This window comes from Bombus huntii, chromosome 10 (assembly GCF_024542735.1).
Source record: "Bombus huntii isolate Logan2020A chromosome 10, iyBomHunt1.1, whole genome shotgun sequence".
NCBI lineage: Eukaryota > Metazoa > Arthropoda > Insecta > Hymenoptera > Apidae > Bombus > Bombus huntii.
In genome coordinates, this window is record NC_066247.1 from 13,726,466 (window position 1) to 13,754,296 (window position 27,831).

Below are 27,831 nucleotides of genomic sequence, written 5' to 3' on the forward strand. Positions count from 1 at the left end.
TGAAAAAAAAGGAAAAAGAGGGAAAGGGGAAGCTGCGAACGACGAAACGAAGAACAACAGAATAATTTACGCATTTTCGGTTCGGTACATTCTGTGTATTCGATCAACCTCTTAATTGCCGTCCAAATTATCCTCCATTAGCAAAATCAGGAGTATTGCATGCACGCAGCGCACCTACGCGGCTCATCCATTATCGAAATCAAATCTACCCAGCCTATGCTACTCTCCATTAATAGATGACTCCAGCTGGGGATAGATTGAAACGAGTGCTCCTCCTTTCCATCGATGAGGAATCGATCGATCGACTAATTGGAATTCGACGAAGGATCGCGGTTACGTCGTCGCGTCGTCGATGGACTAAGACTAAAAGTTACCGATGTTGAGTGCTCTCCGATGGCCAACTGGCCTTTGTTTCGCCATTCCGTGAAATATCAATTAATGCGCCCTATGTCCGTGTTCTATCGCCGAACGCGTACACATATTTCTTTTGTTCTTTTTCCTCGATCGCGTATCCAATATTTACAACAGTTTATCACGATCTAACAGAGTGGAGGTAGTCTTTTTCAAACACTGGTTAAAGCACTGCTTGCAGCGAAATATATTATGTACTTACTTACATCGACAGATCGTCAGCCACAGTGCCCTACGGGAATGTACGTATGTAACTGGTACATAGCAACAGGAAAGAAGTTTATCCAGTATTAGTATTTTCAGTCGTAATTATAATGTAATTCGATAGCGTATGTTATTTTATTTCTAAAAATTGCTTTGCTATGAATTTTATTAGACCTTACTACTACTCGACATCCTCTTGTTGATTCAAATCATCCTACTATAGGCTTCTTTCATTCATTTTCATCGTTTTTGATATTTTTTCATTCTTTCGTTGTTACAAACAACGTTAAAGCTCGGCTAACTCGAATAACTAGCTTACTTGATCGCAATTAACTTTTCTTTGACGAAAGAATTCAAGAAATGAATCCACGTGAAAAGAGAACGAAAGGAACTCGAAAATGCGGGACAAGCGTGAAAAAGCTGAAAAAGCTGCGAACACGATGATAGAAATGGAGAAACCATCGTCGGGGAGGGCAGGGGAGAAGGCCTGGCAAATATCTCTTATTCCGCCTCTTTAATACTTCCGCTTTTTCGTATTCACCCGCCGCCATTCCTCTTGATTCTTTGAATCGTTCATTAAATCGTTATTTATTAAATCCTTAATCAACGGCACTAACGTTCGCGTGAAACAAGTATACACGCGTGTTTTCTCGCGCAATCGAAGGCACAGTTACAATTTTAGTTGTTAGGGGTGATTTTATCAACATTTGTTCTTTGTTACCGTTATCAACTATTATTTTACATTTTATGTTTGTATTATATAAATAAAAGCGTTATAACAATGTATATCTATACTAGAAATTTGCAATTCCTCACCTTTCAGTAATTTGAGTAAATCAACAAAGATCAGCCGACAGTCAAGTATTTTTACAATCGTGCCATAAACTTCTAGTCGATTAATATCCGCGGTGCTCTTCCTTTCCTTAGATTCTAAAAATATTATAAAACGGCATTCCGTGATTCGTTTAGCCAGAGGTTCGAGCTTATCGCAGGTCAAAGTGATTTCCAGTTGCTTGCCGGTCCATCTGTGTAGCTTGGCGATGCTGTTCGCCTTACTGAACCTAATTCCCTTATCTCGAAGATAAACAGATTTAGATGCCCGTTGGATACTTGGCCACTTGGTAATGGTAACCGGTAGCTATACGAACGATGATATAATGATTGCTACCCGTATATTGTTTCGATGGATCAATCTGTCCAACGAACTCGAGAAACTCCGATCTCTCTGTTGTTCTTATCTGATAACCGTTTCAGGATCGATTAATCGCTTGTTTCTAAATACGGATCGTATCGATAAACTCTATCGAGTATTTAGCGATAATTCGGGCATTTGAGAACTTTGGGAAATTAAAACGCTTTGATAATTCTCTAGTCTATTTTTCAATCGAATCGCTACATCGCGATTATTTTGAATTTCCTACCAATCGATCTAATCGTCGTATAGGACATCGCAGAGGGAAGATGAACGAGATTCGATTAAGCTCTGGCGTTTGTTAAACAAAGGTATCGTCGGTAACTAATGAAAGAGTAAGTCGCTTGTGTAATTATTACGTCAAATTCCAAGGCAACATCGTGCACATACACATCGTGGCATACACATACACACACTGTCTCGGTTAATTTCGCGAAAGTTTTAGACAAGATTACAACTCACCGAGAGGCCTGAAACGGAGAAAACATCGACAGAGTTTAGAGATATCGCATCTTTCTCTAAACGAGTTCATTAGAAAAATCGCATTGCGTATGTTCGTTTTATCACTTTTCCTGATAAATTCTATGGGTATCGGACCCGTAAAAGGTAAAGTCAGCACTTTGGTTAAAAGGTGCATTAACATTTTTTGTAATTTTAATAGCCTAAGGGATATAAGTAGCTATATTCTATTTCCAATTTTTTTTGTAGATAAAGATACGATGATTTATCATTTGCGAGGATAGGCGAAGACTGTTCTCGCCGTCGAAAAAACAGGTCCTCCGTGAGGATGTAGTTGGGGGAAAACTCCTCGAAGCCTACTGCAAATTTAGAATGCACACGATACCAAAGGTAACAGGACCTTCCAGGAATGGACCAAATTTCGCATGATCATTGTCTTTGAAACAGAGATGGACATTAATAGCCGTTGTTGACTCGGCCCTAACCCATCATTTATACTTTGGGCTCTTTAGACGACAAGAATCGAATTAATCTGTCGGTTCTAAATACTCGAGGTATCGAAAGTATCGGTTTCAACTTCTACACGTTGCGTCGCGTATCGTATCGTATCGTATCGTTCGACGTTCGACTGAAATTTGTGTAACGCGACGGAAATTACCAGTGGTCGGTTCATCGGTCGCTCAAGTAGTCGCCATTACGCGGCTTCCAGGACTATCGCGTTTCGATTATTCGATAAAGTCTACCGAGCGACACCGATAGCCGCCAACGTTCAACGTAACAAAGACAAACGTCAATATTAGCCGGCAAACAATCGAGATGCATGATAATTCACGATCGATCGAGCTATTGTTTCATTCGGGATGATGATACAGCCGATCCACGCAAAGTTTCGGTTTGGTTAGTATTGTATACAAACTCTGAATTATAGGATAATTTCACGTCAAACATGCAGAAATGAGACATTTTCTTGAAAAAAATAATTGCTTTCGTTTGAGATATAATTTATAATAAAAAAACTGGTCGTTCGATCCGTTAGACAATTGGTGAAAAAAATACTTTCTCTTCGATTTCGACGATTATGAAATATGTTACGAAGCTCGACATTTTGAACAACTTGGTCCTATACGTATAACCGGCGATCGGCCTTAGTTTTCGAGATATTCGCAAAAACCGTCTTTCGCGATTTAAGAATCCAAGCGTTTAAAAATCTAGACGTCTAAACGTGTAAAACCTGAAAACAAAAAACTAGAAACATTTAGATATTTAGGAAGCTTAAAAATTTCAGATTGAAGAATTTCAAGGAATTCGGAAGAAGAAAATTCAACGGACGTGAAAAATAAGTTTCACGGGGGTGTATGAACGATTGCGGTAGACGTTAAGGAGTGGTGCGTGCAAATGGACATTTTTATTCCGAATCACGTTCCCGTTAGCAGGAGGAACAGTGGCAGGATCGTTTGTGATCACGTTTCTCTTACAATGCGAAGCAATTGCGATATCGTTGAATAATCCTGTCACGTGGCCAACCGGAACCTCTGGAAACCTTCATGCCACGCATTAGTATTTCTTACTTCGAGTAAGCTGCCTATACTCTCGCGTCATTTTCGAGCTAAAAGCTTCACGATAGAAATCATTTCGTTGATATCAATTTTTCGCTTTTCCGATTCGCTTCAAAAATTCTTCTTTCCCATTCCTTTATCGTTTCTTTAACGTTTTCTAATTTTGGAATAATTTCTAATTTTAGAATAATTTCAAAAATTGTAGCGAAAATCGATAGGCGTTATCGATCGCTACAATTTGGAAAAATCAAATTCCTTGTCTCTTCTCGAGCAGATTACGTTTCGCTCCAAATACATAAATTTATCGTCTTCGTCTAGTAACACAGTGCAACTTGCAGCCACTCGATCGCGCGCGAATCGTTTAATTCTGCTGTCTCGGTTCTCCTCAAACTGCCCCATCTCTTTAGATCCACCAAAAAAGGGGAAGATTAGAACCTAAAACGAACGATACTACATCGGTAGATGATACATTTAACAGAACAGACGCAGAATTATTAAGCTGTATTCATTCTCGTAATTCAAATACTGCATATTCTATTTTTAAAATTCATTCTATTACACTATTTGAATTAATTCTATCGCTTTGCTATACTATTTTCAAATCGACATTTATTTTGCTATACGTTTTCTCGTAACCTGTCGTATACTATTACAAGAACATTCTCTTAATTTTTGCTATCGAGGAAAAAGAGATTTAAATTTTATCTCGTTCATGCTCCCTCCATTTATAATATCCAACGAATTCTCCACTTTCTCCTTACTAAATTACTAAATTACTAAATTTCACCAAACCAGGACCATCTTCCTCCCATCTGAAATTACCCATTCTGCGCAAGATTATAAACCTCTACGACATTCAGTATCTCTTACGAAGTACCTGAAATCCTCCCCGAAACGTCCCCTAAACCCTTCGATCTCCCCTCGACCAATCCCCAGGGCAATACGTATCGCGACGTCGCGTCGCGATCCCATCCGACTTTTCACGTCGATTTAACGGCTATTCTCTCGAAAGAAGTCGTTTCGTCGTTATCAACCCTCGTCCTCGTGGTTATCACCGCTATTCCAGCTAGCTTTCTCAATCGGTTCTTTCTGGTCTCTACGAGTTGATATCACGTCTGGTACCACGTTTCTAATCGTACGAAACGAATCAGAGGGGGATGCTAGAATAGAATGGGATCGGAAACAACTTGGCTAAGTTTTACATGGATATTGTTTCTATGGAGCGTTTATTCATTTTTTATCTTTGCTGTTCATTAAGTTTCGTTGCCTCGTGGCTTCGATCATTTTCTAACGGATTCTAAAAGATTCTAAAAGATTTTTTTTTTTTACAGAAAGTCGCGGAGATGCCACGGGGATGGTAAATGTGGTAAAATCCCTACGCGAAAAACCTTATTCCCGTAAAAGAGAACGTTTACGGTTTCGTAAGATTGAATGAATTCTGTCTCGTTCGAGATCGGATAGCGAGGGTCGTGCGTTCATGCAATCGTTGGACTACGAATGGTACACGGTTTTATTGCTTCGATCGTGTCCGTATTCCTCTGCTTCCTCTTTTTCCTGTATTTAGCTTTATATTATTATTATTAGTATTATTTTACAGATACAATTAGATATCGTTCGTGGAAGCGTTTATCCTTTCATCTGTCTTTTTTCTTCAAGAGTTATTTTATAATCTTTAACTGTTAGTTATAGCTAAAAATTTATCATAAAGAAATAAAATTTCTGATACGTGGCGAACTGATTATCAGCGGTGTAGGTGAAGATTTTGAGAATCAAGTTCAGTCAGGCATTTCAACTTACGAATGATCGTTTCTGTAGTTTCGCAATCGATAAAGTTCATTGTTTGTTGCCACATGTATCCACGACATTAAAAAATATAATCATCTCTTTATAATAATAACAACAACAAGTGGGATAAATTACAGGAAAATATATAGAAGTATAGGAACGAATGTTATCTTGGAGAAGGGGCAATGGCGGGGTAAAGAGTAGTTGTGGGCAAGTAGTATGAAACCGTGTGCAGTCTGACACGCAACGCATCTCGTGCGTTTTTCCGTAATGTTTGCGATATACGATATTACTTTGAAAACCTTTTATTATCATTTGTAATTGAAACAGGGTTTAACGTAGCTTAATAATCGATAATGCGTAGCTACAACATCGTACTTGGCTGTAATCTGACAAGTTATTAAATCAAATAACAAATATATTTTTCTTCCTATGTATCTTTCTTTTTGTTATTTCTTCCTTACAAAGAACACAAGAAAAATATATGTTTCTATTAATAACTGACAAACAAAAGACTTTGTACGGTTAAGAACAGATTCGATTTTGGAAAGGTAAATATAAAATGGAACATAACATGAAAAACGGTATAACACAAAAAAGAATGAATGCACGAGTGAAAAGAACGAATAGAATAAAATGGAGCACCGTGTAACGCAGAAATAAATTTGGATAGTTCAATACACAATCGATTATGATTCAAACAAAACTTAATACAAAATCCATTATAATATGTACCATCCATTGTAACATTGCGAAATATAGCGTAGAAAACGCGGTATTGTACTCGTATACTGTAAACACAAACACAGCCTGTTTGACGCGACCAATTACCAGCTATTAAATTATAAAGCCCCCATCGCGGATATTGAAACGAAAAAATATCCAACGCGAGAAGAAAGACAAACTTTTATCCGTATATTACAAAGAATCGTTCAAATATCTGAAAACGCACCACCACTTCAAATCTATACAATTTTTATGAAAAATTGCCAATTGGTCATTTCAACCTCTCTGATATTTCTTGTGATAAAACTACAAGGAAATTTACGAGCACCATTATTCAAGCTTTCGAAAACACGACTGCCTGGGTTATTCTCGTTTCTTCGAGTTTATTGTACCTCCTATTTCGATAGAACGGTTTCGTGGTATGTGGGGAGAGAAATTTGGTCAGGACACGATGGCAAGCCATGAATTCTCAATAAGCAGAATTGGTGCTGTCGAGAGTGGAAACAAAGCAACGCATCCGGAAGATGAATGTGGCAGCGGTAAAGCACAATCATCGGCGAGTTATGGTGTCACCTCGCCTTTACTCTTCGTGTTTCTTCGTCGAAGAAACATCTCCGTTTAGAAATATCTTACATAAATAACATAAAAAAGACATAATTTCTTGGAGAAACAGAAAAATAAACGCAAGTGCCGAAATTCTCTGAAGATGAAATGAATGAGAGTAGGACTGAAAGTTTCAAAACGCTATTAAAAATTAGATATATGGGGAGAATAACGAAAGACGAAAGGAACCAAGAAAGGTAAAAGCGAGAGATAAAAGAAATTAGAGTAACAACGGACTACGAACCCACGAAAAGAAGAAACACCAACGACCAACAGTACGTAAAAGGGAGCAGGAAAATAACCGTAAATAGTGTAACCGTCAAACAAGTGAAAACTGAAAACTGAAAAGAACTGAAAAGAACTGAAAGAGGAAAGGGCGAACAGAAAAGCGTGGAGAAAGACGACAAGAAAGACAATAAACGTATGTATAATATAATCTAGACGATTAGATCCAAAGAAATCAAGAGACAACGAGAAAGAAAGAAGAAAGCACAGGTGCAAATAAAAAGTTGGCATCTATTCGAAAGAGCGTTGAATTAACGCGAACTATGACATTTCGGGGCAAAACGGGGGCTCACTTGTAGAACATGCGGTAGGAAACACATCCGCGGGTAATTTCATATCGGCCAAGCTGTTTCCGTCGTATGCGAATAAACTCTAATGTCTCCCCGTGTGTATTATAAGGACGCTGCTACGTGGGCTGAAGCCACGGAAATTACGTGAATTAAAAATCACGAAAAACGACGCCTGCCACGCACCATACTGTGCGACACAGGATTTCTTTCTTTCCAAGTGGAAATATACATGGTGGCTTTTGTGTGGCTTATATGCTATCTTGGATCATTTTTTCCTAGGCGCTAGGAGGAATCCTAGATCGGATTTTTAAAAAGCAAATTAATTTTTAAAGTTTGAGTAAGAATTATACGATACAGGAAGTTTGCTCCTCTTGGAATTATTATCTAAAAAATATTCTGTGGGTGATAGATTTATTAGGGAGAGATTTTTACAATCTTTTGTAAATCCTTTTTAGTTCGTACCTTGAATAATTTTCCGATAGACGCTAAAGGGAATTATAAAACAACTTCAACGACAAAATGAATTTTTAAGATTTAAGGATTATGTGATATTCTTGAATTATCCTTGAATTAATCTTGAATTATTAATTATATTTTATCATTTAATAGCTTGATGATAATTTTTTGGCGGATAACGAAAGGAATTTTTAACCGATTCTAGAACCTAAACCAATCTTTGAAGTTGGAATAAAAAATACGTAATTTATAATTATCGTAAAAATATCCTTTGGACAAATACGTTAATTAAGCGGATTAATTGGAGATTGGAGAATATTTATGCAATTTATGCAGCCTGAGCAGGTGTAAGTAGTACTAGTTAGTTGGTACTTACAAATATTCATAAATTTGATTCCTCGTAGAAAATACTCCATTTTCCGAGGAAAAGAATCAAATGCAAATTTATACTTGTAGTTCGTCTTATTTATTATTAATAAGTACCCACGCTATAATGAACTAATAATAAGATAATTACTAACAGTAAGTTACGTGGTACTCAATTACCCGATAGATATATTAGAATTGCTATTGAAATTACCTACGCCTCTATTAATAACCATAACCAAACAGTCATTAACATCCTCCTCTAGTTTACACTACACAACCTACGCCCTACATACAAATATTCATAACATCGATTTAAAATTCTAGAATCATGATCCAACGTAACCTAAAATTATTAAATTATAGTGCAACGTTACCTAAAATTAAACTTAAAACCAATAAAACATTCTGGAAAATTCAATAATACTTAATAATGCTCGTAGATAGTCAAGTTCCCATTTTATTATTTCTGTCATCGAGTATACATATATAGCGTGATTAGAGGTACGTATTAGTTTATAGGAATCTTCATATCGTTATCTTGAATAATTCTTTTCATTAACTTATACCTATATATTATACCTATACATATAGAAACTTGTGTTGCTTTGCTTTAACAATTATTTATTAAACGTATTTGACATGTATTTGAACGAATCGTTGTTACAAGTATCTCGATGTCAATTCACGAGCAATTTGATTTCAATTACCTGGATAATTTATCAAATAGCTATGAATAATAAATGCGGTATAGTTGAACGTTTCGACAAGATTTTTACCTGTATCGATCGTTCGCTAAATGTGTTTCGATTAATCTAATTCCCACATTATATGCCTAAATACCTACAAATTTCCATTTGAATATTCTCAGTGACTAATTGTTTATCAAAAATTCTATTATACTCGCTTACTAAACACCAGTAATTTCAATTACAAGTAAGATAATCTCCCGTTTCATAAACAATCTCTCCGAAAACGATACTTTTGTATGGAAGCGTTGGCAGCTGCCGATAGACTGAAATTAATTCGTCCCTCGGAGTCGTTCCAAGAAATCTTTTCCTCCTTTGGTATACGGAGTGGCGAACGAAGCTTTCCGAGTAATTTGAGAAGAAAATCGATCGACCCGTTTTATTGCAATTTCATCGTCAATCGCGATCGAAGCGAAACGAAGATCCGTTGAAAGATTTTTTAACGACCAAGTTGCCTAGAAATTTAGTGTGGAAAGTGCGCCAACACATGGGGCAGTGTCGCTTCTAAAGGTTCGAGCTTTCAAGCGTCTTTGACACGAAAAGTCTGTCAGAGTGTGTCGTGCGAACGACAGTGCGAGTCGAAGCGAGTTGGGGATCGAGGGTGCTTAGCACGCGACTTTGCAAGGCCGCGTGGCGTGGCGTCGCGTCGTGGGAGGCCATTTTATAACCAATTAGTTACCCTCTTTAAGAAACTGCCTACGGAAGTAGCACTCCAACGTCCTTCGACTTGGTCAAAGTGCTTGGCCAGAATAGAAAATCATTGTCCCGTGATGACTTGGCGGTAGGACAGTCACGAAGCAACTCGAGGTTGTACAATGGCAGACGATTTATCGCGTCTGATCATCAAAGACTATCGATCGAGAGTTGTCAGATTTAATTAACGTCGTTTGACTTTGTTCCACGGTTATTCTTTCGTATCTCTTTTATTTTTTTGCTTCATCTTTGGAGCAAATTAACAATTGCCACGTAACTTTTATCTATTTGTTCATTCGTTCGTGAGAATTACCCTCTAATTGCTACGGCGAAATTGAAATATTTATAATAATAATTATTTAACAAACACGCTAATAATAATATAATATTAATAACGTAACAGCAACAACAATATAGTAAAATATATTATATAAAAATATAATAATTTTCTCTTTGAAACTACAAAACTTTTCAAAAGCTTTTGAAATTCGACAATTTGGATTTGATATGACTTAAAGAACAAGGAAAAAGAATGTGGTAACAGCAAGTACAATTAATAATATAGAAGTAAATTAGAAACAATGTATACACGATTTTAATAGAATTCTGAATTTAGATTCGTATTCTAAAGTTGCAATATAATTTACATTTCAATTAGACGAATTGAAAACTAGAATTTGTAAAACGAAGGATTAGAAGACGCATTTAATCGAACAATTGTTCGAACGAATTGTTTTATTTCGATAAAATATTACGTAGAAATTCCGGTGTAGAATTGAATTCGATTTAATCAGATCTCTTAACCTTCTTCCAGATGCCTGATCGTAGGAAAAAATCAAACACCGGCAGTTCTGCCCGATCGCCGCGCCACGGGATTATCCTGTCGCGTTTCAGGGATTCGATTCTAATGAAAGGCTTCTTCGATAAGTCCCTTTACGATTCACAGATTTGCCGTTTCCCGTTTCTCGTTTCTCATTTGCCGATGGTCATGGCTGGGCAAGAATCGGGAATCGGAAATTTACATACTGTTCAAAGATAATAATTCGCATTTCTAATTTTCGATAAAAAGAAGAAATTGGTGAGAAGTATATGATCGAGTAAACAATGATTACAATTTTACGAAATACTTGTAAAATATACGTGTTAGAGGTGTATGAGAGTAATATTGGATATGTATTATAGTTAGAGAGTATTGCTTGAGTAACAGTATATAGACTAGCTTCCATTTTCATGGGAATTTTCAACATATTCACGCGAACGTGATTGTATTCAACTTCTCGAGAAACGAAATCATTCACTCGCTTATTTATCACAAGAGATCGTACAAACCAATCACACTCCAACGTAAATTTGTAAAACTACTGCATTTCAAATGGTTCCTCCTATTTCTCTGGTAATTTATCGATATACTTGTAATTTATTCCGAGTGACACGTATAGAAAAGGAAACAAGATTTTTGCCCTCCTACTCGCAACTCAACCACACCAAACTATGCCAAACTACTTTTCTCGCATTCTATCCATAATCTTCCACGCGTACGTTCGCATTTCATTAAAAACACGCTCTCAAAATGAAAAATGCCCTGAACAAGAATTCTGCAAAAAGAAAGAGAGAAAAGAAAGAAGCAAAATTACACGAGTATTTTTCAAGGTTCGACTACGCACGTACATTAATTCAACACGCGTAAGGATCGAAGGAGCAATTTGCAAACGAGTTAGAAGAAAATTCTATTGACCCTGGAGGTTAAAAAAAAAGGAAGGAGAATCTGCCGCATTTCTTGCACGTGCGATCAACAACGTGCAATTCCCCTTCTTTGGATTCGGATTGGTGCCATCCAGCGGGGATCTCTTTACGGCTAATGATGAACGCGGAGCTTTAAACTGGAACCACGATACGGAAAGAAATCGTCGATTACAGCTGCGTGAGTTTCTGCAACCTAGAATGCATTTTCCCATTCAGCGTTCACAGAGTGCTTCCGTTTGTTCGCAACTCTTCTCTCTTCTCTGTCCTCTGCCCTTTCTCTTCTCTCCTCTCTCCGTGCATTCGGTAATGCGATTACGGTTTCATCGGAAATGATTGGCCACCGCGTCTGATCAATGCCCGATTTGTATCACTTAATCCCGTTGGAATAGCCACTAGAACGTTCTGCGCATTACATAAAACGGGAGTAATTTATTAATTCATTCGCCATCGCGACACTCATCGTCTGTGCTTAGGTTCAATCGTTTGTCGTTGCTGGATAGCGATAGGAGGTTAAGTAACAGAGTTTAAACAGAAATTTTCTTCTACATATTTTTTTTGTCGAGTGAAACGGAACGATCTGTGCGTGTTGAGACGATACCGATATGTTCAGAGATCAAATGTTGATGGTGGAGCAGTCGTAGAGAGGACGGAGATGTGAGCATGATCGAAATCTCCGGGAAAACTGGAAAATTCGGACGAGGAAGTTAATCCGAGTGAAGAGCTAATGCTTCTGAAAAAAAGTGGGTATAAGAACTAGCGGAATTCGGTCTGGAAAGATGTGACAGGCGAAATAAAACCGCGTGTGAGGTTATGACGGTGAGGAAGCCACATTGGGACGAGTGACAACAGCGCTGCTGCACGATCTATCCGGGGAACTACACGGACGTAACCATATTGGCACGCGCACCGAAAGCGCATCGTGCGAGCCATTTGAAAGTGGTAGTGACTAGTGGTAGTGACAAGTGCGTATAAGTGGCCATTTTGCGCACCCAATGTGGAAAAAGGACACAACTGTGGGTATGCTACGTCAGCAGGGAGGGGGAGAAAAGGCGGCCCGTCGAGCGCGGCGTTCCGCAGGGCTCGGTGTTGGGACCGATCCTGTGGATCATCGCGTACGACGAGATACTGCGTTGCCCGCTGCCTCCGGGTGCGGCCATGGTATGCTACGCGGACGACACTCTGGTCTTGGTCGGGGGTCGCGGGTGGCACGAGACATTGCGCATCGGTGAAATCGCAACGGCCTGCGTGATTCGTGCTGTGCACGAACTGGGCCTGAGGGTCTCCCCTGCGAAGTCGGAGGCCATCTGGTTCTACGACAAGAACAGGCGAGGGACTCCTCCGCCCGGTTTGAACATAAGCACGGCGGGCGAATCCGTCGGGGTGAGATCGCGGATGAAATACGTGGGTCTCGTCATTGACAGCCAGTGGACGTTCGAGCCGCATTTCGACTCCCCGATTCCGAAGGTGTCGGCGGCATCAACGCCTTGTGCGACCTGCTGCCGAATATCGGCGAGGCGAGAGTCGCGCCGACTATACGAGGGCCTCGTTCGATCCCGAGTGATGTACGGGGCTCCGGTTTGGGCGGACAATCTGATGGCGAGTCGTCGCAGCATCCTGCTCCTCAGGAGGTTGCATAGGGTAACCGTCATCAGAATCGTCAGGAGATACCGAATGATGTCCCACGCGTCAGCGACTGTTCTGGCCGCGTCTCCCCCGTGGGAGCTTCAGGCGTTGGTGCTCAAGAGGAGATACACCCACATGAAAGTGTGGGACCCGGTAGAGGACTCAACCGAGCAGAGGGGCCCAAACGACCTAGGAACGGCCGAGAACGCCGCGTGGGACCAGTGGCGATCCCAGCTGATCAACGAGGGAGGCGAACATCGAGATGCGGAGGCGGTCCTCCCAAATTGAGAGACATGGAGAAGCCGCCGCGGCCTCCCCCTCACCTACAGGATGACTCAAGTGCTCACGGGTCATGGCGTGTTTGGCGAGTACCTGATGAAAATCGGACGGGAGACGACAGACATCTGTCACCATTGCGAGGAGGGCAGGGACACGGCGCACGTTGGAGTTTTGCCCAGCTTGGTAGGGTAGGGTGCAGCTGTCCCGCTACACCGTACGTACGGCATAGGCGAGAAATTGTAGAAGCGATCTCGGCGATCGTAGAAGCGATGCTGAGCGGGTCACAGGAATACGAGGCGTCCTCCTCTTCCGCGAGCGAGTTATGCTCGCAAAGGAGCGGGCAGAAAGGGAGAGAAAGAGAAACTCTCACCCTTGTAGCATAACGCGATGGAGGGGGATGGCGGTCAGGCTGCCTAGAGCAGCTTCATCGCGGTCCGAACGGACCGCGACTAGAAGGGGGTTGAGGGGATAATACATTATAATATAACAATCGTTGTATTTTATGCAACAAAATAATATAATCAAATTTTACGCAAATTCGTGGTACGAACAAAGCCAAAGAGACTATATGTACAAATTTCGAAAGGACACAATTCATCTTCCAAAATGTTTCACGATGATAACGCTCTACCGAGTTCCTTTCAAAGGATTCTTCAAAATCCATTTCCGATATCCAACGAGGGAAAAGAGTTAGGACAAAAAAATTCGTATTAACTTCAAGAAACAACAACAAAAGTCGCCAACACACTTGCTATATCGCGTGGAAGTCCTCCTGAAAAGTTTGACATGCCGATGGCGGCACAGCAACTTCCACATGTAATTTGGATCAAGACTTGTAGATCGTAAAATCAGCGACGATACAATGGATCGAATCGTTATCGTTATATACGTATACAATATTGTCTCATCATTGTACGCAATCGAAATTTTTTACGTGATACGAATTACTTGTAAACGAAACTACAAATTGGCTTAAAAAGTGATACTGATAAAGCGATGCTTCGTGCATCTTGAATATTTTCGAAATCGTAATTATTCGTTATATATACCTACACGTTCGTCGACTTGTGACTCATCGCAGGGGCATCGAATTTGAATTTGGAACAATCCGATAAAATAGAGATGGCGTAAATGCGTAAAAAAGATCGTTTCACAGCATGATTTAGACGAAAAAAAGGAAAAAAGAGAAAAGAAACAAATCTTTCAACGATACGTCTTCTCGGTATTGCGAAAGCATGAAAAACTCGAGGCGTGGAAATATTTCGTGAGCTTTGGTCACTCGAGATGGCCGAGTGGCTTCGAGGGGTGAAATTTTTGAGAGGCCACGTCTCTTCGCGGCCCCAAGATGGAACAATGGACTTCTCGATTCTCGACGAGCGTCTCTTACCGTCGACCCGTTCATTGCGTTGGCCCCTTTTGTACCGGAAACAATGGATACCGTGACTGGGAGAAGACCTCCTTGGTCGCGTCGTGTTGCAATTTCTCGTTTACCCTTTTCGCGTGCACCGCGTCCTGATTCACTTAAAATCCCTTCGAGAGACACCCAACAATTCGATTCCTGTCGAACAATCGAGAAGCTTGTGGCTACCCGCGAATTCCGCACTAATCGTGCAACTTGCTCCGACTCGATGATTCGGAATAAAGTTGTACAGCGAAATTACAAGAAAAAGATAGTTGTATTGGTGAAACATTAGGAAAGTAGAATCGCGAGGATCGATCGTGTTATAGCTGATTTATCATCTTTTATTTTAGCCAGTCGCTGGATTACTTTACAAAAATATTATAATACAAATAAACATATAATGACGGAGCTTGGCAATTCTTATTTTGACGAACTATAAGGCCAAGGTTAAGTTAAAGAATAAAGGATAAAGGGTGAAGGTCGGGTTCGGCTCGGGACGTGACATACGACTGGTTTCTCAAAAAACAGTAGAATTACATACATTAACCTCGTTTACATTAACCTCGAGTTTGTATTTTTAATTTGGGAAGTACAAAATAAAAAATAGAGACATGATTTTCATATAATTACGTTGCATCGGTTACATAATTTCGAATCGATGTCCATGTCTTCGACAGATTCGTCGAACGTCCGAGCAGCGTCGATAATTAGCCTAATGACAAAACGGCGGCTCATTGTAAACAGATGGGAGATTTGGCCGGTGGTACGCGTTATTTCCGTTCAATTACGTCATTTGATCGAAGCCTGGAAACATTTGCGAAGCCTGGCCGCTTCGTCCGTTTTACGTTTCCCCGATTCACCCTCTCCCCCCTCCCTCTACCAATATCCGGTGATTACAAGCTCGCGGTTTAAGATCAACTAACCGAAACGCGAGCCGTGTCGTCCAATTTCCATCGATGAACATCGTGCTTCCACGTGCTTTAACGTGTTTCTCCTCCTTCTTTCTACGATAAATCAGCTTTCCGCGTTTTAGTTGTATATTATAGTAATCGTGTAACGTGACCAAATTCACTACTTTCTAAATACAATTAGAGGAAAGTAATTTTACAAAGTTTACGCTACACACGTATGTACATGCTTCCATCGAGGATTTTGGAAAAATCCTTCTCGATAAATGCAATTTATCTTACTATGGAATCTGTTGGAGATGTGACGCCGATGAAATAGACGAAGAACGTGCGATCAGGAATGTGAATTACGTTCTCTAATACGAAATATTCGAATCTCGTTATCGTCTAATCTCAATCTTTCTTTAACATTTATTATCTCCTAATTCAAATCATTCCACGTACGCTTATCTCCAAAATGACTCTCCCAATTCAACTTACGTTTACTTTAATTCGATGTATCTTCGTCCTCTAACTTTCATTTATAATTAACGATTTATACGTAATTTCAAAATTGGCGTCTAATCGCCAAATTTGCCAATTTCCCAGTCGAAAATACCGCGTTACAACTATTCGCGTATCTCGTTGAAGAAGGTTGTTCCAACAGAGTCACGTTGCACCGATAAAATTCAGTTCGATTTCGTCATGCACTTTTGACCGATGATCCGTACTTGTTACTTTCGGCTGCCAGTTTCGCTTGTCCACTGTTAATCCGTTCCACCCCTGCGAGCAAGGGTCGGCAATGGTCGTGACGCAATAGGTCGTGTTCCCTTTACTCGGTTTATCGAGGTTGGTTTAACGTCGCATCGTCAACCAAGTCGCCGCGTGATTTTTCCGCTCGTAGCCGCGTGCATTATGATGCCCACCACTGGATAACGAAGCGTAATGGTGGCCACGATTCGATTAACCCTCGCAGGGCTTTACCGGCCAATCTAGGAAATTTGTTCGCGCGTCACGGCTCCATGAAAATCCAACCAGGCCGATAACAGAATCCCCGAATATGGCTGGAAATATCGTGTAGGATATCGAAAATATCGGTGTCTTGAAATTTGCAAATTTGTATTATGTTTGTTTCGACCGGATAACAAGAAAAATGTTCAAGTTATAGGTACGTACGATATAATACCGCGACGTTAATCACAATACTTTAATGGTAACCTGGTGCTGATTATTAAATTAGACTAAATACAGGCTCACATCGATATTTGAATGCACAACTATCTCGCTATGGGTTGCTCTGTATGATATAAAAGGGGAGCGTTTGTATGTTCCGTTGCTTATTCCGTCAGGATACCAACCATTTATCGTAACTTGAAGCTAAGGACATACGTAAACAATTTCTCCGTAACTATAACGTTTAATTGTACAACAGATTAAAAAAAAAAAAAAAAAGAAAAAGAAAGAAAGAAGAGATCGCCCTCGTTGTACACACTCACTCCGTCGTAACTTCGTGACTATGGGACACGTGGTCAGCGGCCACGAGTCATCGGAAACGAATGAACAGAGGAATAGCGAGGATTGGAGAATACGAGCAGCGAATGTCAATGAGGCTTATTAAAGTCAATATCGAGTGTGTACGGTTTTCGTTTGCCGCGTATACTCCAACATAACGTGGTCGTGGATACGTGTACCGAATCGAGAGAAAAGGAAGCCGCGAAATTTTCGTTAATTAAATGAGAAGAGAACGACCGTGGCTTAGGTTACGCAGAATTTCCAGCTCGCTCATCGCGCACCTACCTGTTTTTTCCGTTATTTTCTTTTTACCTTTACGTTTTAGTTTTCCCTGCGCACGCTGGCCGAGTTTATTAGCCGAAGCGCAAGCGAAATAGGACGAATCAAATCTAAAAATCTCGGACTAACGTATGCAAGTTACTTTCTTGTTATCGTTTAGCGGAGGTTCTCGCGATGTCAGCCATCGGATTTAATAATAATTTCGAGTATTTAGTCTTGCGTCTGTATTTCGTGTGATTCGGTTTTTTGGTTGGAAAAAGAGAGATGTAAAGCAATCTTTCCGTAGTGGAAATGAAAAGGCTGAATTTTTTATAAAAAAGGAAACAGAAAATTCACGAAAGAATAGAACAGGTGGCGGGTTTCCACCGAAATCACGTGTGACCACAATTGTGACCAGCTGCTAAGCCGCGAGTCATCAGCCGCGTAGCAACACACTGAATCGTGTCGCCACGCTATCGAAAATTCGCTCGAAAATTCGCTTCACTAATTTTATTTCTCATTCCTTCAGTCACCTTTCTCGTCGCTCTTCTATCAAAAGCACACGAAACCAACTAACGCTCAATTTTCACCTACCGATATCCGTTTCTCTCGTTATCTCTCTTTATCTATATTTATTCGCCCGAACCTGTCGCGTAATATTCGATGTATTCCGTAGCCATCAAACTCGGCATACTTCCATTAAATTTAATTAACGTAATCGGTTGACCAGTGGAAATTAACAAATTAATTTAGCAATTAAACTTGCTCGAACCGGCTCTTTTACGTACTGTTCATGATCTTTTAACATTCTTTTCGTTCTCGTTATATTTTTATTTACCTTTTTATAGATTTGGATCGATCAGGCAATTTGAGGTGAAAGCAGATAAAATTTTTTCACAGCTATGGCAAGAACATCGAGTTTTCGATATTTGATCGTAAAGATCGTTCGTCTGTTCGATTACCGACTGCATCGTACGTAAACGATTCATAGAATTCATACGACGAATCAAACATGGAACACGAAGAAAATTAGGGAGGGTCGAAGTGTGGTGGCCGCGTCGCTAGAGAGGGCTACTCCTGGCGGAGTAGCGCGTAAACACGTAATTATAGCGGCACACGTAGGAGAAACCCGTGTACGACGCAATCACAGGGTCGTCTATTGCCGTCTGGCCATTCGCAAATATTGACATTCGAGCACAACGTCCAGCGTTAGGACCACGTACCGGCTATCTCCGGTCAATTGGGTTAATTGAATTGCAGGTCGACGCCATTGGAAAACGCGTCCGGAACAATCCACAAATTGTCGCGAACGCGCCATCCAGATCGTTGCAATTTTTCTCCTTTCTCTTCTATCTGGAAGAAATTTGACAAACTCGTCCGATTTGCGCTGTTCGATAACTTGTGTCCTATTATGTTTTATACTATTATAAATTGTGGTGCAAATTTATTGAATATTTCAGTGATCGCAACTCGTATACCATAATACGACACTAAATCTAACGAAATCTAGAGTCTAGAAATATATAGAAATATACAGCCAATACAGCCAATGATACGACGTATCGTACATATCGAAAATCATCCATCTACCAAATTCATCGAATCGGTTAGTCGGTCTATTAAAAATTATCGTCCAATTTCATTCAAATTTTTCCAATTTGTTATTACGATCAACTCGTAAAGCAAATAATTCTAAAAATGTACACATTTTATTTTAATTCTAAAAACCTAAGTCAGTACAAGGACGTACGTCAATGCATGTACGCAGCGATGGAACATAGAAACGATAGCAAGCGATTCGCGGCGATTTCGATAAACAGTCCTCTCTCACAGAGGTCAAATACGTATACGTTCAGTAAAGTTGCTGCAACGTGTTATCGCATACCACTGGCTTATTATATCAAGCCAAACTAACTCAGCTACAGATCCAAACATTTCAACAAAATGCCTAATTTCTCTGTTTTCTACTCCTTTATAACGTTTCGTTCAATCTTACCTTCGTAAGATTAGAACTTGAAACGCCAAACTTTTTAATAAACTTGTGGCTATCATTTCTGAAATATTAATTTATATTATCGAAACCTTCTTGGCTTCTAAGTGAATAACGATCGTTGAGTAAAAATCGGAATTTCTGATATGTAATTCAAGATACTGTTGTTTCGTTAATTAATTTTACAACGTTAATGGTTAAAGTTACAATTACAGTGAGATTGTCAAACGATATGCGTTGTATCAAATTTTTTGTATAGATATAACAGAAACAGTTACTACTCAACAAATTGTTTCAAGAAACGTAGGCTCGAATAAAAAATCGCAAGTAAATTAATTCTTGTTTTATTCGATGGTGAAATAATAAAGAATCCATAGAAAAGTCATTTACTTGTTCCAACCAACTAACATGTTACTAACTAAATATTTAGAATGTATATATGTATGTATGTATGTATACATTTTCTAAATATTTTATTCAAATAACGTACAAGCAAAGTACATTTTCATACGACTGTAATACGCTGGTAACCATTCTTTCCGAAACTTGTGAGCAAATTCGCGGTCTGACGAAATGAAACAAACGCCGTTATTAAGGACAAGTATACCCGCAGTAAGCGTTGTAGAGAGGAGAATCTTGTCCGAGTATCCGTGTGCGGCCCTATGCCGGCCAACTTCTCCACAGACGTTCCGTAGTTAATAATACCTTGTTAAGTGGCCGGCCTTGTTCAGTGCACTTAAGTCATGCATACTGTATGCAAGAGCGTGCAATATAGGTACAGGCTCGAAATTACCGCCTTGATTTACGTCAATATTATCGTGGACGCGCGCGTGGAAACGCGAGCCTCGACGAAAGTTGCGCCCCGCTTTGCGACCCAACAGAATGTAAATTGGACCGAAAGGAATCTCTCTGATCTACATACGTTTATGTAGATAGATGGTCAATTTCAAAAGGATGTTTTGTTTCCTCTAGGGCAAACTTTCGTACCTTTCAGTCGTTGAGTGTGGTTGAGGGTAGTTTCAAGTTTCAATAACCAAGTTGACCATGGTTCTGCGCAGTTGCTAAGAAATCGTTTGATATTTTACTTATGTCCAACGTTCATCGTGCTTTCTAGTTGTTTGTTTCCATTCACCTTATATATATACAGATGTCGCATGCATTCATCTTTTTCTTAATTTCATACACGTCATTGCATTTTTTAATTTCTAAATTTACCGAATTCAATAGCTTTGCAATTATTTGGAAATCCTTGACATTTTAATGTATTTAATAATTCATAGTAATAATTCATAGTAATAATTAATAATAATAATAATAACAACAATAATAATAATTTGTCTTTTCCCTTTTATAACGGTTAACTATCAGAATAATTCTAATAAAACACGATTCCACTTACTTTCTCTATACGAACATCCATTTCGACGTTCATTCGAGAAGACGTTCTCGTCGTTGAGATTTCAATCCTCGCGCACATTCTATTATATTTACGGTAGTATCTGTCTCGAACGACGAATTTTCCCTTAAATTGCATTCTTTAAGTTGCGAAAGAAGGCTATGCGTACGCAGGTATTCGTTTATCTCCCATTGCTTGTCGTTGATCGTTCACATTTGAATTATTCTTCGCGAGAAAATGGTGTTGTTCGTTTCTCTATGTCGAATATGGCAAAATACGACGAGTTCTTTTCGGCAGCTCGACAATCTTGAAGCAATACATATATACTTGACCTTGCGTCCTTGCTTCAAAGAGGAAATCCCTTCGAGGATCCAATATTTGGACGATACGATTGCAAGAATGAGATCGGAATAACGTAAGCGTAAGATATAGAAAAATAGATAAAAATTAAAGAACAAGATGCGAAATACATACTTATTACACATTTCGTTTACTGTTTAACGAATCGCGGTATTTTTACCAAGCACTCGTGTGTTTTTATTTTTCATAAAAATTAATTCTTCTTTCCTTTGGGTAAAGAATTCTTAAGATCCTTAAAATCGAATAGCCAAACATCTTTTACTATCCTTTTTAGATAGATCGTTAACCTGTTTACATTTATACAAGATAAATCATTACGTAAAATACAGACATACGATTAGGTAACTTAGAAGAGACACCGTGTCATAGAGGATTAATCGGACATTGGCCGGTTAACGAATTGCTATGCAACTACGCGTTGACAGTCAAAGTGTATTCAGGCATCGATCAATCAGCGACTTGCGAGGAAACGAAACTTGGTGGAGAACGGAAAGGCTTTCAGCCTTCGGGGCAATAGCTAGCACAAAGTCCACCAAGTCAATCATCCGACATATACATGTGTACGTGTATCCGATGGAGACGATACCAACGATGTTTGCAGTGAATATTCCAGTGAATATTCCAGTGAGTATTCCAGTATGGTTCAAGGTGTAATCTCGCAAATGTGGTTTCTTCGCAAGAAACTAACCCTTGTCCTGCTTTTAACAAATTGTTGAAAAATTGGAAACAAGTGAAACGTATCAACCGTGTTGTCGTCCTTTGATAAAAAATTTCTATAATCATGAAATGACGAGTTAATAGAAGCAAATCGCTTTCTGATAGGTCGATTTTAACTCCTTCAAATACACACACATATGTAAATGTAATATAATATAATTTCAATAAAAGTTTGGCAACTTAGAGAAACGGGAAAATCGGGGAAAATGCTTAGCCTAAACAAACGCGTAATATCAAAATCAATACCAATCGATATCGAAAACTCTTGCAATTATTCAACAACAGAAACTCATAGAAACGGCCTTCGGTTTTCACCTTATAACCAGCTATCATCCAATGAACCTTAACTTATTCCGCTTTCCGGTTTGGAAGAAAGGCAGGCTGTTTCCAAAGGAACGAAGGAATAAAATATTTGCCATCCTTCGATGAATATAACCAGTAATAACTGGCCAGCTTAATAACGAACATCGTAGCCGATTAATGGAAGGCTAGACGAGCTTTTGCAACTTCATTGTGCCGCTCTTTCCGCCGCCATTGTACTCACCGATCCATTATGACGGTCTGAAAAGATCAACCGCAATCACTGCCTGCTTGAAAGCTCGATCGCTCGGTTTCAAACCAAGTCGTGCAATTAGCTAATCGAACGGTGGTTAGCCGATGCTTTTTCGATCGATGATAGGCAGAAATGGAAGCTTCGAGGTGGTACGATGTCGCCATCCAGTTTGGATGTAGGGGGTGTTAAAAGGAAGGCAAAGGCCTCAAGTTTCGAATCGTTGCAAGAAAGGGGCGAGTGTCGCCTGTTTTACTCTTTTTTATAGCCAAACTGTCTCAAGTCAGAAGTCTTTGTTTTTTCATTTGAAAGGAGATCCTAAATGTCTGACAAGCTATTTTGACGAAATTACCCCGAAATAATCCTGAAAAATCTGGAGAAACGAGCCCTTTCTTCTATCAAATAACGTAAAAAATGTTTAATTTCTCATCTTCTTAAGTCTACACGATATCATGTTACAGGTATTAGCTTTTCGTGCCCTTAACTAAAATAAAATTTTACTCGTCCGAGCGAATAGAGCAACTACGAGAAGCGAACCTTTGGCAACGACTCTCGGCGCAACATGGATCAAGATCGAGAGAAATTGAATCGAGACGTAGGAAGCTCGTCAGCGTGAAACGCGGCTCTAACGCGGCTCTGATGCGGCTAGTACCTTATGGAGAGCGTCGACGCGATGCGACGCGAACTTGATTAAAGAATCGAAAGAATCGACGCCGACGCGACGCACGCCTCGAAAACGGTGGCAAGATCGATCCGTGTTCCTAGTAAACGAACAAAGGCGACGATAAGCAAGCAATCTCAAATTCGTTGGCGGCGCGGCACGGCGTTACGTTAATATTTACGTTGCACGCTCGAACGCGATCCACCGATGACGTGATTGCGCCAACGTTTTGTCGAGAAAACGCCATCGCGATATTGTTCTCCGTCGATTAGATCACCCTCTCTGGTTAAACTCGACAGTCATTAACTTTTGATACTTTCGAAATTCTTCGCTTCATATATGCTATGTACAACAGAGGACTATAGGGTAGAAACGTAGAAACATTCAAGAGCGCAGCAAAGATTTCTACGATGCTCCCTTGAAATTGAAGAATAATTAAAAAGAAAGCAGTAAAGGAACCGAGGTACGACTACGTCGTATTAAATAAATCGCTAGGAATAATTGGTTTCATGGAAAACATACATCATCCAACATCCTCCTTACGATTGATAAATTACAAATTTCTCAAATAAAAAGAAATATTACAGGAATAAATAGGAGAAACCGTTTCCCCCCTCGTACATCCGCTTCAAAATACCTATCTTTGCCCTTTGAATTTTTCCATTTTGTAAAAACGTATCGAATTCAGAAATCAGAATTTAGAGTGCAGTCTGTAAACGTGTGACGCACGCGTTAGAACACTGAACGTAGGATGGCGTTGGAAAACAGAGCGAGCTTAAACCTATTAATTTCATCGACTTTACCTTCCTCCGTTGAATCGCTCAAACTTTCGACCCTATAGCGGACAAAAATGAAGACGAAGGAAGGGAAGAACAACAGAAAAGGAAAATAAAAGGCCGAAATAATCATACGCAAGTAAAATAACACGCGGATAATAATGAAAAGTAAATTCAACAAGTGGAAAGAAGAAAAATATGAGAAAGTAAGTCGGAAGAGAGAAAAGAAAGTAAAGTTTATAAATATAACGAGAGAGGAAAAAAAGATAGAGAAGCGTTAAACGAAGGGAAAAGTTTCATCGACGTTTCTTGTTTAAGGCAACCAGGTTCGCGTAAGAAGCAGCCAAATTAAACAAAATTCCGTGGAAACCGTGTTACAAGTTGGCACGTTCGAAGCGAATTTGTTCTCCTCCCTTCCGCGAGGGACACATACACATTCGAAAACTTGGATAACAATCTTTGTAAAAAAAGTTGCAAGGAAGGATGAAACTAAGCTGTGCGAGAAGTGGGAGAAATGTCAAAGGTCTTTAAACGTGGGCTGAAATGGCGATGGGAACATAAATTAGTCGCCTTTCGTTATCTGGCAAAAAGTTTCAACGTTGCTAACCGCTGAAACGCAACGCGGCGCTAACTGTCGGCTTCAGGCGGAAATTTCTGAAAAATTTCGAAATACTCGATGATATCTCGTTAAATTCTCGTTGTATTCGCGAAAAGACGAAGAAGGTGGAAAATAATACACGATGCCAAGATTTCTTTAATAATAATAACAGCATAGTATTCCCTTTCCTCTCTCTTCCACCATTGTTTTCGTTATCGTTTGAGAAAACTCACTGCTCTACGATATTAGATCAAACGTCTCTTAAACTCTCTGTTAAAATTCGACCGATTTCTTCGCATTGAAAATTTTCTAATCTTTGAAATTTCGAGAACAAAGGAATATAGCAAATGCTATTTTGCTCGCGCTACTAAATAAATAAGAAAACCGTTTCCCTTGTTTCAAAATTATCCAACTTGTCGAAATAAAAAGATCGCTTGTTCATTCTCGAATCGTAATGTGGCTGAAAGACGAAAGAGAGATGTGACCGATATTTTGACGTTCACGAGCGTGCAGGGACGCGTAGGAAGAGACTGCGGGGGAGTTGCAGCACACAGTGGCTCGACCGACAGGGATGGAAAAAGAGGGAAACGGGATTGAGAGCGGGGGTACAGTACGGAACGATGACAAAGCGGGGAATAGGGGAATTGCGAGTGGAAATGGAATACCGGTAGGGGGAAATAAATAGACAGACGGGATGTGGTAACGACGGAATTGTTGGAATCGAGCAGGCGTAACCTGCGATATTGGAAAATTTGAAGAAGAAATTAGCAAAGGTCGATCTTTTCTAATTAAGGTGTATAAGTATGATTCTTTCAGTTCTTTTAACTTTCGATCTTTTAACTGTATATCTAAGAAATTGTGCGTGTAGTTGGTCTTGATTCGGGTTAAATTTCTCCATAGATTTTTAATGTCATCAGTGATCATAAATGGGATAAGGCTCGTTTTTCGGCTAGTTACAACACTTAAACTCTTCCACTTATTACTTCTAATAATTTTGTTTGGGAAAAGAGAATGACGACGCGAATAAAGGAACGATCCTATTCGGAGAAAATGGCATTTTCTACTAGCGAGAATTGCGAGATCGATAGAAGAGCGATAAAATTATATTATTATATTATATAGTATCGTAATATGATAAAAAGCTAATCGACTCAACGAAGGAATCGTCTATCTGCAAACTACAAACACCTCGAATGTCACCTAAACTTTCGTAAACTCTCGTTCCAAGCATATCTTCTGCCGCACGGTCAGCATTCTCAAGACGCCACATGCCATCGCCATCGTTCCAATCTCAACCTTCCAGCCCAAATAAACTAGAATTCTATAAATTAGAAACGATTGGAAAGGATCGTCAGCTGCTATTGATCCATCCTCTTAACATTTCTTAAGGTAATAACATATATCATATTATTAGAGGAAACGTATAGTCGTAAAAGTTTTACGAGCAGGAAATAAAATCAAACTACCTGTAGCAAGAAATTCGAGTGTAATTACTTTCAACTTTTCTACGCCTAGTAAATCTTCTTAAGATACTGTCAACGTTAGTTCGAAAGTTTTCGAGTAACGAAGCAAAGTAAAACTCGAACAAAGTACCTGCAACAAGCTTGTCCAATCTAGTTCCCTCGTTTAGTCAAATTTTCCAAAATACCATCCTTATTTTTATACTCGGGATGTGGAATTTTATTTCCATTCAAACATTATATAGCGTAAATCCATTAAGGGTAAAAGAGAGTCGTAAAAGAAACACCGAGCATCGTCCCTCTTAATTAATCTTTTATATTATTCGCATAGTCGTTTTTACCATAACAGATATAACAGAAATATAAAAAATATTGTACTCCGAGTTCTTTGGAAATATCTCAAAATTGACAATTCTTTCTGCGGACAGGTATATCGTTCTGCTAGGTAATTAACAATATGTAAAAACCGGTGCACGATCTAAAAGCAGATACGAAAACAAATTCGAATAAGGGGAGAAAATGGGTAATCCGGTGAACGAAGGGAAGGACAGAACGGAACGGAACGTAACGGAACGGATATAGTGGTCGGTCGTAGGTCTAAGGCGATAGAAACGAGAGGGTGAGAGGGAGAGAGGGAGAGAGGATATGAATTCCGTTGGCATGGGGAAGCGCGCATGCGGCTGCAGTGGCACTGTGTGCCCGGATCCTCAGTGCGATCCTCACCCGCGACGCGTCTAGCACGATTCTCTCGACCCTCCCGGGAGTCCCAAGGGACTCTGGGTATCCTCGCGATCGCGACTGCCTCCTCGACCGCTCTGTCAACCAATCGCGCGCCAAACTATCGCGGATTCCATGAAAAATCGACTTGCAACCAATCGATTCTCATTTGTTTTTTGTTCTTCTTTTTTTTCTTTTCCTTTTGCTGGAATATCTTTATACGGGGATAGAAGAAGAACACGTGCAATTTCATGAAAATCGCAAATGAATTTGGCGGTAAGGAAAGGAAATACAGATGAACGTTATCGCAGTGGCCGGCCATTCTATCCGTACGTTTACTTCAAAAAAGTTATATAATCGCGGCATCTTTTACTATATTCGCTTACCGTTGCTCTATACTGCTCGGTATTTATAAACAACTGTTTTGTATAATTACCATTATTTTATACGAAGGGACATCGATGTTTCAGACCGATCGAACGAGTTATTTATCAAATCTTTATCAAACGGGTCATAGGATTGTGAAATGTGCATCAACGTTGGGTTCGGTTCACTTTTACTTTAATTAAAACAGATGGATTTTATGGGTAACGAGGGTACGGTAAAGTGCAATTGTATTCTTTTCCTTTTTTAAACAGAATTTAGTGGCAATTTGTTGATTTCATTTTGAAAACGAGGTCGTTTGCAAAAGGACATAGACAGGTAAAATTTTGTGTTCATTGTGTTTCTCTCTGTCACCTTGAAAAGAGTTTAGCGCACGTCCATTGGTATCATTTTACGAAGGTTAATTTATGCAACATTTCTTTCCTTTGATGGTTGAATATTTGCTACAAGAGCAAATTTGCTTTCAGGCGTATCGTTGCTTTCATCTTGAAATCAGTGGATTTCAAAAGTAACGAAGAACGTGGTTTCCAAAGAACGTACAAATATAGAATAATGTTCTCTTTCTTCTCTGAAAAGATTTTGCTATGAAATTTCGTTTCTACAAGTTCTTCCTTAGTAGCCAGATATTTAGTAGTCCGCAGTTAGCATCGATAAGATGGATTTTAAATTAAAATGTTTAAAATTTTGATCCAATTGTTCTTTCTGCTGTTTTCTTCCACCGAGAATAGTAATAAATAAAATAG

The 27,831-nt window shown here is 39.5% G+C and overlaps 1 protein-coding gene across 6 annotated transcripts in view; it reads left to right on the plus strand.

Moving 5' to 3' along the window:
• LOC126870250 (octopamine receptor Oamb-like) overlaps positions 1-27,831 on the plus strand; it is a 105,541-nt gene that overhangs the window by 39,626 nt on the left and 38,084 nt on the right. The window contains exon 1 of one of the 6 annotated variants that reach the window (XM_050627784.1): positions 26,702-26,980. The exons of 4 other annotated variants lie outside the window; for them this stretch is intronic. In XM_050627784.1, coding sequence (XP_050483741.1) covers positions 26,969-26,980 — 12 coding nt within the window. In that variant the 5' untranslated portion in view covers positions 26,702-26,968. Of the gene's footprint in view, positions 1-26,701; positions 27,034-27,831 lie in introns of those variants that run through there. One more of the 6 variants, XM_050627777.1, reaches the window with a different exon arrangement.